Source organism: Ambystoma mexicanum, chromosome 9, assembly GCF_040938575.1.
Source record: "Ambystoma mexicanum isolate Mex_15411 chromosome 9, UKY_AmexF1_1, whole genome shotgun sequence".
NCBI lineage: Eukaryota > Metazoa > Chordata > Amphibia > Caudata > Ambystomatidae > Ambystoma > Ambystoma mexicanum.
The window spans coordinates 1,301,011,790-1,301,026,604 of NC_090931.1; the positions used below are offsets into that span (position 1 = coordinate 1,301,011,790).

The window sequence follows — 14,815 nt, forward strand, 5'->3', positions numbered from 1 at the left end:
AGCGTCACCCGGGAGCTTAATCAGGCTCTCAGGCTGCACCTTTGTACTAGCAGGGTCAACACTTTGTGAAGTGGGAGCACCTCCTTTTTCTAACAGTCGTAAATTCTCCTCTCGGGATGGTTGAACACTGGAAAACCTAGGGGGTGACAGGGAGGAGCTGACAGTGGGTACCATTACAGACAGAACTAGTATACTAAAAAAAAGATCAATGGACTGGCAGTTCAAATGATAGACATTTCAGTTGTGTTCAGGTATGCCCTCCCCCGACCCCCGCCGTAGCAGCACCTCACCTTGTCTGCTGATGGCCTTCTCTAGACAGACTCTAAAGTACTGACGCTGGATGCTCTCACCTCCCCTACGGGCGCCCAACACCCTGTGGGTGCCCAGCACACGCTTCACCTGAGCGGGTCTGGTCGCGTAAGTATGCAGTGGGGGCGTGGCTAAATCCAACGGTGTCCGCAGTATGGAGGCTCCCCTGAGCCAGAAAGCAGTGCGGGACACCTGCACCCATCCACCCGCAGGCTTCTTTAAGTCATTTCTAACTGTTCGGGTGGCAGTGTACCCAATGCTGATGTATTTAATATTAATTTATAAAAGTTGCCCTGCACAAGGCAGCAAAATGTATGTTAGCGTATTGCCACTATTGTATATTACTGGAATATAAATTGTATATCTGCACCAGTAACAAATAAATGTGGTAATTTCCTTTGCATAGGTAAGTAGCCCCGGGAGCTGGCCCTATTCATCGCTCCCAGTGGAGGCACTAATTCACACACAAGAGGGCTCAAGTTAGGAGTAATTCTTCCTCACACTACCTCTGCATGCTAAGACACGCGCATGTGCACAGTAATGTGTGGGTGCAAACGAAGTGTACTTAAGGGCTGCTGCATAATCATATATTCCTACATATTGGTCTCATAGATTGCTAAACAAAGGTAAACCACCTTTCACGGTTACTGTTACCATGGTGATTGCCATGTTTAATAGTCTAACTCCACATAAACGGAGACAGGACCACTTGTTTTCAGAAGACGGCTATGCATCGGTGACTGGCAGCCATACAGATAGAAAAGGGGAACACTAGCTTTGTGTCTTCACAAGATGGTGGCCTATCCTTTTCAGCAAGGTTGCATGGACACTAACAAGGGACTAATTCCACGTAACACAACAGTTTGGCAATGTTTGAAAATGGTTCATATTTGAAAGTAGACTCAATAAATACTGGTAGTTCCACAAAGTGGAGCAAAGACAGAACATATGATTTAACACGTATCTGCTAACAGTATATGCTTGCCTTTGCAGCTCATAACTGATTTAAAAACCCATTTTCCTGCCTTATGATCAATACAGAAACCTTTTTGTACCCAAGACAAATATTACTTACCAGTAAAGCATCTTTCTGTGGCTTGTATCTGCTCAGAATTGCATGCTTTGCACAAACCGCCATCTAGAGGTTAAACCTTGTTTTTCGAATTTGGAAAAGGGGCCTCAACAGAAGCGTATCTGTCACACTATCCTTCCTCTAAGTGTACAGGTGACTAAGTATAAACAATACAAATGAAAAATAACGAATGTCTCACTTGCATTAGTGGTGCTGTATATACACTGGAAATATATAGAAAAGGGAAGTACGGCCCACTGATTTTAGGTCAGCAGCTCCACATGTGGCTCATCAGTTGTTTTTGCCGGGATCTCTCAAGCGACCTACCACAATATCTCAGCATTGCCCTGATCCAGCCATACCTCCGGGTTGATTCCAAGAGCCTTTTCCAGTGAGAAGCGGTATTTTCCCATCCTCAGAGAGAAGTCGCGGTAGTGCTTGTTCACAGTGGTGACCCACTTCTTCAACTCTGTGGCATGAACATGGCCTTTCTCCACGAAGCTGTCTGCCAGTTGAATCAGGAGTTTCACCTTCTCCTTGGTTTGCTAGAGAAGAAATAGATTTGGGTATAATGTTAGGGGATTCACTGATCCAGACATTGATTTACAGTGTTTAATAGATAGCCCTATACAAAATGTAATTCGGCCCCATGTTTGTTCATTTGGGGGCTTTATATAGTGCAATCGTGCTTCCTTTTGGAGGCGTTCAATTGTTTTAATACAAAGCATACTGCAATGTCAGAAAAGGGCAAAGTTTGAACAGTCAAAGTGAACAGCATGTATCGGTGCTTACCAGGGACTTGGATCTCTGCCCTAAGGCACCTTAGAGGGCAAGAATCCCCTAAACGCCCTGTTCTGCAGAAGGGAAACAGAGTGTTCATGGGAATACTATTAAGCGAGTGCGCTTTTCAATTTCTAAGTTCCAATTGAGTGCAGTGCCCTTTGTCAGATGCCCAGCAGCACTTTCACTCTGCCCGTTTCCTAGAGCATTCAATACCTTTTGGCACCTTCTCGTCGGCCAGATTCTCATATAGTTTCCAAAAAAACACACTTGGCTGAATTGCTGCCAAATAGCACCCTAACTTGGGTGACACCATGGAGCTTTCTTTGCTTTTCAATTTACATGCTGGGGCTTGTAGGTTATGCATAAGGGGAAACACTAAACTAAAAGCTGTAGCATGCACAGAGAAAAAACTGGACTGTCTCGTTGTCAAGCATGACATGGGGGCGCCATTGCAGCTTTCCAAGGAGATCAATGGCAGCTTTGGACAGCCTGGCCTCATTTTCTTACATCATTTATCAACACATAGACTTTGCATGGTTTACAGCGGTTTCACTATACTTCATCTATTTTAGATTGTAATTGTAGATTTGTAAAGTGCTTATACACAAATGAAGTGATTCAAAGCGCTCCAAGGCAGGAATTGAACAAGGAGATATCATCATTCTTATGCCTTGAAGATTCTGAATGATCTAACAGCAATAAATATAATAGGGGGGAAAAGGAACATACACGACACAAGGTTGTCAACAATGCACCTATGCATGCAGGCACAGCAAGCTAGGGAGGGGAGATAGAGGAGGACATGACAGACACATGCTAAGCCTAGAACATTCAAGGTCGTGCAGTGCACAAACAGAAGTGCAAGGGAGGGGGATAGGGGACAAGTGCGCCCAGTCCAGCAGGGGCCAGGATTAAGTGCAGAGTGGTTGCCACTCTCATGGAACGCATTCCTGAGTGCAGTAGTGCAAGGTAGAGTCCAGAGGCAAGTGCAGGACTGGTAAGGAAGCCTGGGACCTGTGAAGCTCTGGAGGTGCACCAGGTGACCAGTCAGCTGACTGAAAAGTTTGGGGATGAGAACGAAGGAGGGAAACAGGAGAGAGGAGGGAGGTTAGCAAGGGAGAGAGAAAGAGGAGAAGAGGAATGTCTTGAGGAGTTTCCGGAACATAAAGGGGGTCCGGCTCAACACAGAGAAAGGCAGGAAGGCTGTTCCAGAGGGAGGCACCTGCAGAGGATAAGGATCTACCCCCAAATCTCTGTTTGTGAAAGCGGCTCACCCGCAGAGAGTTGGAGGACGAGCGGAGGGCTCTAGTGGGAGAGTATTTAGAAAGAGCGTTGTAGATTGTGCGGGCCCCAGCAGCAGAAAGCCTTGTGGACTATGCAGAGGGACTTGAACTTGATCCTTGCAGCCACGGGGAGCGCCGGAGATATGCTGTCCTTGCACTTGAGGCCAAGGATAAGTCTTGCAGTTCTGTTCTGGATAAGTTGAAGAGGTCGAAGAGTAGAGGTAGGAAAATTGAGCAAGAGACTGCTTCAGTAGTCCACTCTGGAGAGAACCAGGGCTCTGGAGACAGTGAGCCTCGGGGCGAAGGTGAGAAAAGGTAGAATACCTCTGAGGAGGTGCAGCTGGTAGTGGGACTTTTTGGCCATGTCCGAGATGTGAGAAGAGAAGGAGAGAGTACAGTTGAAGATGACCCCCAGGTATTTTGCCTCACTAGTGGGTGAGGGTGCAGGACTAAGGGTGGTCGGCCAGAGTGAAAGTGGGAAAGCAGGAGCAGGGGTACCAATGAGGACAATCTCGGTCTTAGTGGCATTAAGGCAGAGATCATTAGCAGAACACCAGGACTGAATTGCGGACAGACAATCTGGGATGAACGAGGAGGAGGAAGAGGCAGAGGGTAGCCTGAAAGAGAGATATGCGTCATCCACATAACACTGAAAGTTGGAGGCGAAGGCAGAGATTATGTGGGCCAAAGGGGCCATGTAGACATTGAAAAACCAGGGGGGATATATTAGATCCCTGGGGGACACCACAAGTAGAGAGTGTATTACTGTGTTGCCCTTGGGGCCCCAGCTTTGTAGTTTTTCCATGGATCTGCCATCTTTTGGTGAATCAATACCTATGCGTGCCTCTACACTTCTCAATGAAGGAGGTGTGCTGTAGATGCCAATACATCAAAGGAGCGGCCATGATTTGCATCACAATGTCTGCCAAGGGGCTGGACTTTGACTCAAACCCACTTAAGCATCTAAGCCCAGTGCCTTATCCACAAACCCACCTTTCCTGTCACAAATGGGTGTCCAGGTTTCACATATGCACTGTAACTAGACATGGCAGATATCGATGCTAAATGTGCCAAAAACTTGAGAACTATATGATGGCCTCCCCAAAAAGCGCTGCATTGCAGCACAGTAAACATTTCATTGTTTTATACACCATTCATAGTGGGCACACATCTGGAAACCCCATGAGTGAGATAGCATGTCCTACAATGTCCAGCTTTGACACACTCTTACCTGATGGTTACAAGATCCTCTCCGTGCCCAGGCCCAACTGTGCTGGGGGGGTGTGGCCCTCATCTTCCCTGAGTGGATTCCTGCCACTGTTACTCCCATGCAGATCTACTCCTCTTTTGAATGTCTTGTCTGCCGACTCTCTCTCTCTCTCCTAGCCATTCCCTTACCGTGGCTACTATCTATCGGCCACATGGTCCAATTTCCTCCTTCCTCTCTGAGTGGGCGGACCTCTCCTCCTCACTCCTGTCCTCAACCACTCAACTCCACCTTCTTGGAGACTTCAACATCCACTTGGATGCCCTCCTGTCCCCCCTCTGGACTCTTTCGCGACCTCTGCAACTCTCACTCTCTATTCTCCCGTCTAGGCCGACTCATTCTGCAGGGCACACTCTTGATGCTCTGATCTCCTCTGACCTTCACCTCTCTGTCCCTCTCTCCACTCCTCTCTCTTGGAGTGATCACTTTCTCCTATCCTCCCACCTCACCTTCTCTACCCCACAGGCAAAGCCACCCTCAGCACTGCCACCTTCCTTCTCGGTCATCCGACCCATGAAGCGCGTGTCAGTTGAGGCTTTCGCTGCCACCTTCTCGCCCCCTCCTCCCCCTTCGGCTGACTCCCACCCTGACACAGCCCTCTCCATGCTCCACTCTGCTATATCTGCTACTCTTGATATCCTTGCCCCCGTCATGAGAATCCGCCTGAAGCCCAAAGCCAAATGTAACTCCTGGTATGACTCGGATCTCGTCACCCTTAAACGCAAGTGCAGGGTGGCGGAGAGGAAATGGTGTGCTTCATGTTCATCCTACGCCAAACTGGCCTGTCGCCTGCTCCAAAGGCAATACCGGCTCTCCGTTCTCTCCAAGAAGAGAGCTCTCATCCAAGCCCGCATCTCTGCGGCATCTAACAATTCAGCCGAACTCTTTAAAATCTGCAAGGAGCTGGCCAACCCTGCTGCAGTCTCTACCTCTCCTGTCCCCTCCCAGGCCCTCTGCACAGCACTGGCCACTCACTTCATTTCTAAAACTCAGGACATCCTGTCCTCACTCTCCTCCTATCACCTGCCCCCCTTTATTCCCCGCTCTTCCTCTGGCCCTTCTGCAGCCACCCCTCCTCCCCCCTTCTCTGCCTTTCCCCTTTTTTTCTGCTGACGAGGTTTCGAGACAAGTCCGATCTATGAAAGTCTCGTCAAAAAAGGTCCACCCCGTTCCTCCAAAACTATCAAGGACCACATCGACTCCTTGTCTCCTGCACATGCTGACTTCTGCAATCACTCCTTCACTTCTGGAGTCTTCCCATCCCCTCTCAAGCACTCCCTTGTGCACCCCCTTCTTAAGAAACCCTCTTCCGACCCAACCTGCCCAGCTAACTATCGCCCAATCTCTATCACTCCCTTCGTGGGCAAGCTCCTGGAGAAACTGGCCATCTCCCAGCTTAATCTCCATGCTGAATCTGTTGGTAGTCTTCATGACCATCAGTCTGGCTTCGGAGCTGCCAGAAGCACGGAAACTGCTCTCCTGAACATCCGTGAGGACCTGCTCTCGAACCTTGACTCTAACACTCCATGTGCTCTCATTTTGCTTGATCTCTCATCTGCCTTTGATACTGTAAACTATACCATCCTGCTCAACCATCTCCGTGATAACCTGGGTATCACTGGTCAGGCTCTGGCGTGGCTGACCTCTTTCCTCTCCAATCAACCCTCACAGGTCCAACTGGGGTCCTTCCTCTCTGACATCTTTTTCTCTACCTGTGGTGTCCCCCAGGGATCTAACCTTTCTCCCTGGCTTTTCAACCAGTATCTGGCACTTCTCGCCCACCGCATCGCCGCTCTCTGCCCCAACTTTCAGTGCTATGCGGATGATACCCAGCTCATTTTCAGGCTACACTTGGCCACCTCTTCTCCTTCCCTCATCTCTGACCGTCTTTCTGCTATCCGGGACTGACCCAAAGCAAAATGGAGTCTCACAGTGTCAGCTCTGATTGGTTGGAAGACAATGCAGAACAACAATGAACATTCTAAACTGTCACTCTGTGCCTTTCATCATCAAAACCCCATCTGAGAGGACGTGTTTTGTGGCTGCTCCTGCTTTAGACTTGGGCCTGGTGGATTTTATCCTTCAGGCATTAGCAGTTGAGCGGCTACTTTCTTGGGGGTTCCGGGAGAAGACATCAGTTGACAGGAATTCGTTTTTGAAGACAGGAGACTCAGAAGATCTTTATGAATTCACTCAGGAGATAAGTGACTTTATTTGTACAGTAACTCTGTTCTTCCCCAATGACATTTTCCTTGAAAACATTTGAGAAAAGTTATTTTTTGTACTAGTACTATTGAACTTTTAAAGTTTGCGTGTGTTTCCCAGCGCGGAAGCGAGAGAATCTGTTTGTCGCGTGCGACTTCAAGTGCGCGTGTGTTTCCCAGCGCGGAAGCTCGAAAATCTGTTGGTCGCGTTCGACTTCAAGTGCGCGTGTATTTTTCCAGCGCAGGAGTTCCGTAGCGCGAGGATCTAAGAATCGCGTGCGTATTCAAGTGCGCGTGTGTTTTTCCAGCGCGGGTGTTCTGTAGCGCGTGGATCTGAGAATCGCGTGCGTATTCAAGTGCGCGTGTGTTTTTCCAGCGCGGGTATTCAGTAGCGCGTGGATCTGAGAATCGCGTGCGTTTTTATGTGCGCGTGTTTTCTATAGCGCTTGTGCTTCTATGCGAGAAAACTTTTTGTCGCGTGTGAACTAAAGAGCGCGTGTGTTTTCTGACGCGTTAATCTAAGAACCGCGTGAGATTATTGTCGCGCGTGTGGTTTCTAGCGCGTGTCCTTTTTTTCCACGTGTATTCGTTCGTGGGTGAACTTTTTGCGCGCGTTCTTCAATCCAGGAGGATTTCTACGAGAAGCTCATCTGTATGGACATAATTCTCACGTGTATTCTTCAAGGATTAAAAAACTCAACAGAAGTGTAAATAGTTTGAACAGCTTTGAGAGAAAATAAGAAAGAATCTATATAAGACAATCTAACTGGAGATCAGTGCATTTTGGAAAAGAGACAACGAACTAAGCTTTCCAGAATGGCTTCAAGTAAGAAGTTGCTATAAACTTCATGAGTCTCAAGTAAGAGAGATTTTCAGCTTCTTACAAACTTCTCTAAGAAATTTCAAGAGAAGAACCAGGTATGAGTCTTAATTATTAGTTAAGGATTTAATGTTTTCCCATTCATAAGGTTAGTAAGTAAATAAAGGAATTGTATTTGCTTTTCTTATATCCTCTGCAGGTTCAGCTCTGATTAGCCTTGACGCAGTCTGCCTGGTGTTGTTTTGTTATCCACTTCCCCCTTTCCCTTTGGGGTGTAGTTAACAGAGCTGAATTAAAATCTAGTTCTGGGAATTACATTTCAGGGGGATTGTCGGGGGTTCAGCAGCTTCTGCGGACACAGGACCTCTCAGCCCGACAGAAGCGGGAGTCAAAAGAAACACTTTAGGATTTCAAATTTCTTGCAAGTAGATTAAACGCCACAAGTCTCAGGTTTCTCCTTGCCATGCGTGAAAAAGCAAGGGTCCTGTTTTTTCCTGAAATAATGTATGTTGTTTTCCTTAATGTCAAATGTTAAGAAAAAAATGTCAAGTCCCAGAATGCAACGGGAAAAAAATGGGCTGCACAACATTCTCACGTATGGCAAGGGGAAACTTGAGAGTTCAATAGCTTCATAAAAATGAACACTGGCTCTACATATAATGTGGAAGGAGCTTTTGGGATCTTCTGCTGGGCTTTAAAGTGAGGTCCTTTGCTTTCACTATCCTGGTCGAAGGCTGCAAGGGAGGGCACCACTGGTGCAGACCCCATGGACTTAACTTGTCTCTGTGCCCACTCTCGCCACATCCTTCAAACTGTAGCATTAGCATCTATCCTTATAATTATAGCCATACTAGTGTATCCCCTTAATTGTACAGTTCTCGGTTGACTCCCAGTAGGTTTGTGCAGGGACGTCATTTCACCAAAATGCCTGGGATAGCGGAAGTGACATCACACGACCTCTGACGACATCACAGGAAGTGGTGTCATTTGACCCCCCCATCAAAATGACATCACGGGAAGTGATGGAACACAACCTTTCACCCCTTGACAAAACAGGAAGGGACATCACATATTGTTCCTAAGTACACTATGAAAAATATGTTTGCGATATCACTATAATGTGATGTACATTTCATACAAGAATGCATCGCCATATGTATCGTTAAGATCAGTGTGTATAGGACCATATTGCCAAATTACTGTGAATGCAAGCAGACGTCCAAGGCCAAATGATAATGATGTGTTATTATATAGCACTTACGCTTAAGCGCTTTATATAGATCAAATATACACCCAATATCACCCAACCTGTGTTGGTACTCATTTATCGACCTCAGAAGGGTGAAAGGCTGAGTTGAGATGTTTAAGAACAGACTAAATGGGTTAATGACCCCCCTGAAGTGTGCCTGGAAATAAACCTTTAATGAGTCTAGCAATTGTGTGTTATTCCTATTCTTTCTTATTTAGCGTCACTGCTCAAAGTGATACACTTGTGGAACACCGTTTTTTTTAATTTTTTTTTATTTTTTAAGAGGCCTGAACAAGAAAGTTAGACAGACCAAAAATAAAGAGCCACATGACACTGGTCACAACCTAGGAACTTACATAAAGTAAAAAAAAAAAATAATAATAATAAAGTTAAAAATAAAATCTTTTTTTTTTCTAAGGAGACCTCAGGGGTCGCAAGTGCGACCTCTGGCGACCCCCAAATGACGTCCCTGGGTTTACGCTGTATCAAAACGAATGCATAAATAAAGTAGACCGGGAATGCTAAGTTATCTGCGCCTGCACACGGAATCGCGGACCTTAACCTTGAAGAGAAACAGCATTGAGGGCATTAAACAAATTAAGGCTATTGCGGAGATTGGAGGATAAAGAGCAACACCAGTTGTCAATCATTTGCATCGCATTAAAGGCTGATCAACACGGACAATGCCAGGCACCGAAAATCACACAGGCCCTGTTAACTGAGCTCAAATGTCTTACACCAGAAGCAAACTGCATCTTCCACCATCCCAGAAGTTGAGTATTTGGAAGGGAAAGGTGGGGTTTTATATGATCGGGTAATGGAGCAGGGGAGTGACCGCCTAACTCCATCTGAGCTTTCAGCTATATAGAGAGGGCATCCCCTGACTGACCAAATCAGGACCTCAAGAAAGAGCTAGCCAGCAGTATGCAAGAGCCAGCCAGCAGTATGCAAGAGTCAGCCAGCAGTATGCAAGAGCCAGCCAGCAGTATGCAAGAGCCAGCCAGCAGTATGCAAGAGCCAGCCAGCAGTATGCAAGAGCCAGCCAGCCGTATGCAAGAGCCAGCCAGCCGTATGCAAGAGCCAGCCAGCCGTATGCAAGAGCCAGCCAGCAGTATGCAAGAGCCAGCCAGCAGTATGCAAGAGCCAGCCAGCAGTATGCAAGAGCCAGCAAGCAGTATGCAAGAGCCAGCAAGCAGTATGCAAGAACTAGCAAGCAGTATGTCTGAACTAGCAAGCAGTATGTCTGAACTAGCAAGCAGTATGTCTGAACTAGCAAGCAGTATGTCTGAACTAGCAAGCAGTATGTCTGAACTAGCAAGCAGTATGTCTGAACTAGCAAGCAGTATGCAAGAGCGGCACAGCAATGATTGACATTTTCCCATCCTAGAAGAGATCAGCAGACATGGAACTGAAGAAGTACCAGTTTCATGGCCTACTTTCTATACAAACAAATATGATCCTGCAAGGAGAATCAAGTTAGGTGTGAAGCGCAGTGGTTTCCCACTGTGAGCCAGAGGCGACGGTCAACAGAAGTAACTCAAGCAATTAATAAATTAAAGTTTAGCTTTTCAAGACCAAGTGTTTATTTTAAATGAACTTTAGTGATGCCTCCCTTACCTTGGCTGGCACGCGGAAGTCCGCATATTCCTTAAGAAGGCCCTGAGTCTCCTCTATGGATTCCCCTGCAGAGGTGTGCGTAGAAAGGTAATATTCGCCTGCTTCCTGGATCCAGTCCAAGGCCTGTGGGGAGAGAGGCACATACATCATAATCTTAAATCGCATTTCAGGCCAGTCTCAGTCTAAGCTAGCTTTAGAATGGGGTGCCCAGACCGACGCATTCACCATCTGCTTAATGTAACATGTTCCCTGTCCATTAGGCTAGGATGGCCAAATGGAGACTGCCACTCAGCCCTACTGCCATAAATATTCAAATCAGCTGGCCCTGTAGAACAGAACACAGGTGGTCAGCTTGGGCGGGAAACCTCCGGGGTGCTGGAATACAAGTCTTAGTGCAGCCCTCATTGCATGAAGTCTCATTGTTTTTCTATGGTTAGTTCTACAAGTTGTTTCTCGCGATGCCTGGGTTGCCTGCAAGGGTGAAGTCCCATTGTTTTTCTATGGTTAGTTGTACAAGTTGTTTCTCGCCATGCCTGGGTTGCCTGCAAGGGTGAAGTCTCATTGTTTTTCTATGGTTAGTTGTACAAGTTGTTTCTCGCGATGCCTGGGTTGCCTGCAAGGGTGAAGTCTCATTGTTTTTCTATGGTTAGTTGTACAAGTTGTTTCTCGCGATGCCTGGTTGCCTCCAAGGGTTGCATGAGGTTAGGTTTTTGGAAACCAGGGGGAGCACCTACCAGGTTATTGAACACCATCCAACTCTAGGCCCATTTGATTCTTGCACGTGATCCTCTTTCACACTACCACACTACCACACTACATCACCAAAGCTCGCCCTCATCGCCACCCCATTCACAGAAGAGACAGGCCAGAGCAAGGAGCCAGTCCTACTATGCCTCTCAAACAAAACCCGGAGAAGGCACATTGGAAGAACTCTACCCGGAGTCGCAATGGAGGGGTGCCAGCAGTAGCAGACCCCTCACAGGCGTCATTCTTCTCTGCAGGGATTATTTTTCAAGTGCTCCTACCAAATGACCTTGGGTAGCAAACATTTCCACATGAATCCTCTCGGGTCATTTGGGTTACAGGGGCAGAGCAGCCATTGGGACTGATGCATTCATTTGCAGCAATACGAGGCCATTGCTGGCAGTGCCTAAGGAGACTGCAGTTTAACACATTCTCATTTGGGTTTAGCCACCAGGGCAGAGCACGACTCGGCAGTGGAGGCAGATACACTCACTCCAGGTCAAGCAGGGCGGCGTCGTGTGTGACCTGCATGACCTCTCATTTCCACTCTGCAGCAGCAGGAAATGCAAATAATACTCGCTGGGAAGTTTAGAACGGAGCATTGCAACCCATTCAAACCCCAGGACCCCCTCGCCACGTGCCTCTTCTCTGGATGCTCTACAGCTCTGACAAGTAACCCCTTGCTTTGAGATAGATTTAGTATTCAAACAAGAATCTTATGCCATCTCTGTGAATGATCGAGGAAGAGAAACGTAACTGAAAAGGTTCATTCATTCAGTTCTTGGATATTTTGAAAACAATCTAATAAAAGCTTAACTTTAGCAGTTAAGGCACATGGACTAACTATCTGCTACAATAGACTATGGCTATGAGGGTACTATGAGGTATAACATGAGGTGGTTAGCAGGTATTTCGACTCCTTTCTATAGAGAATGACAACTGTATATTAGCACATGCTGTCGATAATCAACTGTGTTTATTAATTCAACACGAGTTCTCACTCTAGTGGACATATTGTCACAAAAGGGATTGTGTTTTAGAGTGTTTTATCAAAATACTGACAAACTGAATAGATTTTTGGGTTGTCTTTTATATCTATGATTCTTTGAATACATTAATTGTTTGTACTGTGAATTCAAATACACTAATTGAATCTCTTGGTCGAACTGTTGAAATACCTACCAAATGCCCAACTACCCCAAAATAAGGTAGAGCGCCCACTTGGTGTGAGGTAATTTGGGGTTCCCCCCTTATATATGGAGTATTAGGGTAACAGATCACAACCTCGTGTGTTTGCTTTTTTTATCCTTTTTTTTTTAAAGAAATTATTTTGAAAAAACGAATTGACACTTATTTTTATTTGGGGGTCCCACCCAACTCCCCCTTTCCTTTAATTATAAACCCGACCCCGAACGCATCCCCACCCCTTCTAACGCCTTGCCCCCAACCCCAATATATTTAGATGAAACAACGCGATACCGGCTATTAGTGCTGAAAATGATGGCAGCACAGCATGACAGATTAACTTCCTACTTTAATATAGCATGGCTAGTATTGAAGAACAAGCCCAAGAAATGAAGCACACATTATCTTCTGTATTAGAGCATGGCTAGGTGGCAGGGTGGAACATTACTGAGCAGTTGAGTTCAGTACAATAATTCTCTAATCTAATAGGGTATGGCTGGCCAGTAAACATACTGCCAACAATAAATATGCAAACCATAGGAAGCTTGCCCCCGTTTCCACTCACACAGATCTAGTGGTATGTTTGGGGGAGTTGTATCAGCGTAGCAGTACCACAGGAAGAAGCTCCAATATTGTTACTGCCTCGTCTAAAGAGGACCTTTAAGGTAAACATGTATTCTACTTTTCATGACTTACTAGGTGCAAAGACATATGAATTACAAAAGGTTATCGGTTGTAGAGTTAAAATGTACTTTTATTCACCTAAGAAACTACCCCTGTTGGGAATGAAAAATCTTTTGCTACTCTATTTTCAAGGCCGTCAACGCCCTAGCCGTTCTTTCGAGGTATAACAGAGAGATTTGGTACAAGTTGGGACCCATCCCCGACTTCCTCCCTGACAACAAGAAGACTGAGGCATTAACGTTGTTCTACGAAGGGGGATTAGCCTGCGGACATACGATTACCATCGCTCACATCGCAGAGATTTTGGCAGATGGGCAATGTAGTGGCCCTCCGCCACCAGGGTTTGCTCAAAGCCAACAACTTGCGCAAGAACATGCAAAGGTGGCAGACATGCCGTTCTATAGTGACAAGGTAGTCCACAACACCTTGCAGGCCATAAAGACTGGCACTGAGACGCAGTGCTCCAGATAAGAATTTGAAGAGGAAGTATTTTACTCCCTATTTTTTAAAGTTGAGAGTAAAATGATTTTTAAGGGAGTAAAAACGTAACCTCAATTCCCAATGGGAGTATTTTATAAACGTGTCAAAACATGTTTTAACTGGGAAATGGAAATGTTTTTGTAATGATTATTTCTTTGCACCTTGCTATACATACACATTAAAAGATACATGTTTACTTCTTCTGATCAGGCAGCAATAGCAATTTCTTCCTGTGGCACTATGTGCACTGCTGTCATGAATCGCCATTCATGGAAGCTCTGGACAAGGTGGAAGCGCCGCCATTGATCCTCCATTACGTTATCCTGCTAACGTACTGCTATGGTCCAGCTTTCTGATCCGCCATCACGTGGTTCTATAGCTTTGGCTCGCTCCGCCCCCTTATTCTCATTGCAATCCTTGCTCTCCTTCTGTGGGTCAAGACGCTGTTTTTTTCTTTCTATGTCTAGCTCCTCTTCTACTTGCCCCGTCTTCCTGGATACCCTGCCTTCCTCCCTCTGCGCTCTGCTGCTTTCCTTGGGTCCACGCTGCTCCCCTGCTCCGCTTACCTTGATCTACACTCCATCTTATGCTTGCTTGTCTGCTTCAGTTCACACCATCGCTGAAGTGCTTTGTTTACTTTACGGACCTTATTTATTTTGCATTTTTAAAGCGCTCACACAGCCTACGGGCATCGAGGCGCCGTTACAGGAATTGTTTGTTTTTTTAGTTGCGTAATTGTTTTTTTGTCTTAGTTGCGTATTTATAACGCGCTTAAATACCCAGAGGTTTCCAAGTGCGGACCCGGGGATCGAACCTGTGTTGCTTCGTGTCGTCTTGCTTCCAAGGCGAGCACGTTGACGCTGAGCTATCCTCCCGGGACATTGATTCTGCTCGCTGCCATCAGTGTTTTTTTTGTTATGCCACACAGCATTTTCCCTGCAAACAGGCTGTTCCAGGAAGGTACGCCTCTTCCCCCCCTAGGTTACTACTCTCAGGGCATAGTGGCGACCTCCCGGAACAGACTGTATATCTTCGACAAGAAGGGAACATCTAAACTGCGACCAGAGCACGCCAAATCATGCCGCTCTGACCCATCTGCCTCCTCCTCAGGTGAGAGT

At 46.4% G+C, this 14,815-nt stretch overlaps 1 protein-coding gene across 6 annotated transcripts in view; it reads right to left on the reverse strand.

Annotated features, from left to right (window-relative positions):
• KALRN (kalirin RhoGEF kinase) overlaps positions 1-14,815 on the reverse strand; it is a 1,827,638-nt gene that overhangs the window by 613,064 nt on the left and 1,199,759 nt on the right. For all 6 annotated transcript variants that reach the window (XM_069616662.1, XM_069616664.1, XM_069616661.1 and 3 more), the window contains exons 21-22: positions 10,605-10,727; positions 1,744-1,926 (exon numbers count right to left, since the gene is read on the reverse strand). In XM_069616662.1, coding sequence (XP_069472763.1) covers positions 1,744-1,926; positions 10,605-10,727 — 306 coding nt within the window. The remainder of the gene's footprint in view (positions 1-1,743; positions 1,927-10,604; positions 10,728-14,815) is intronic.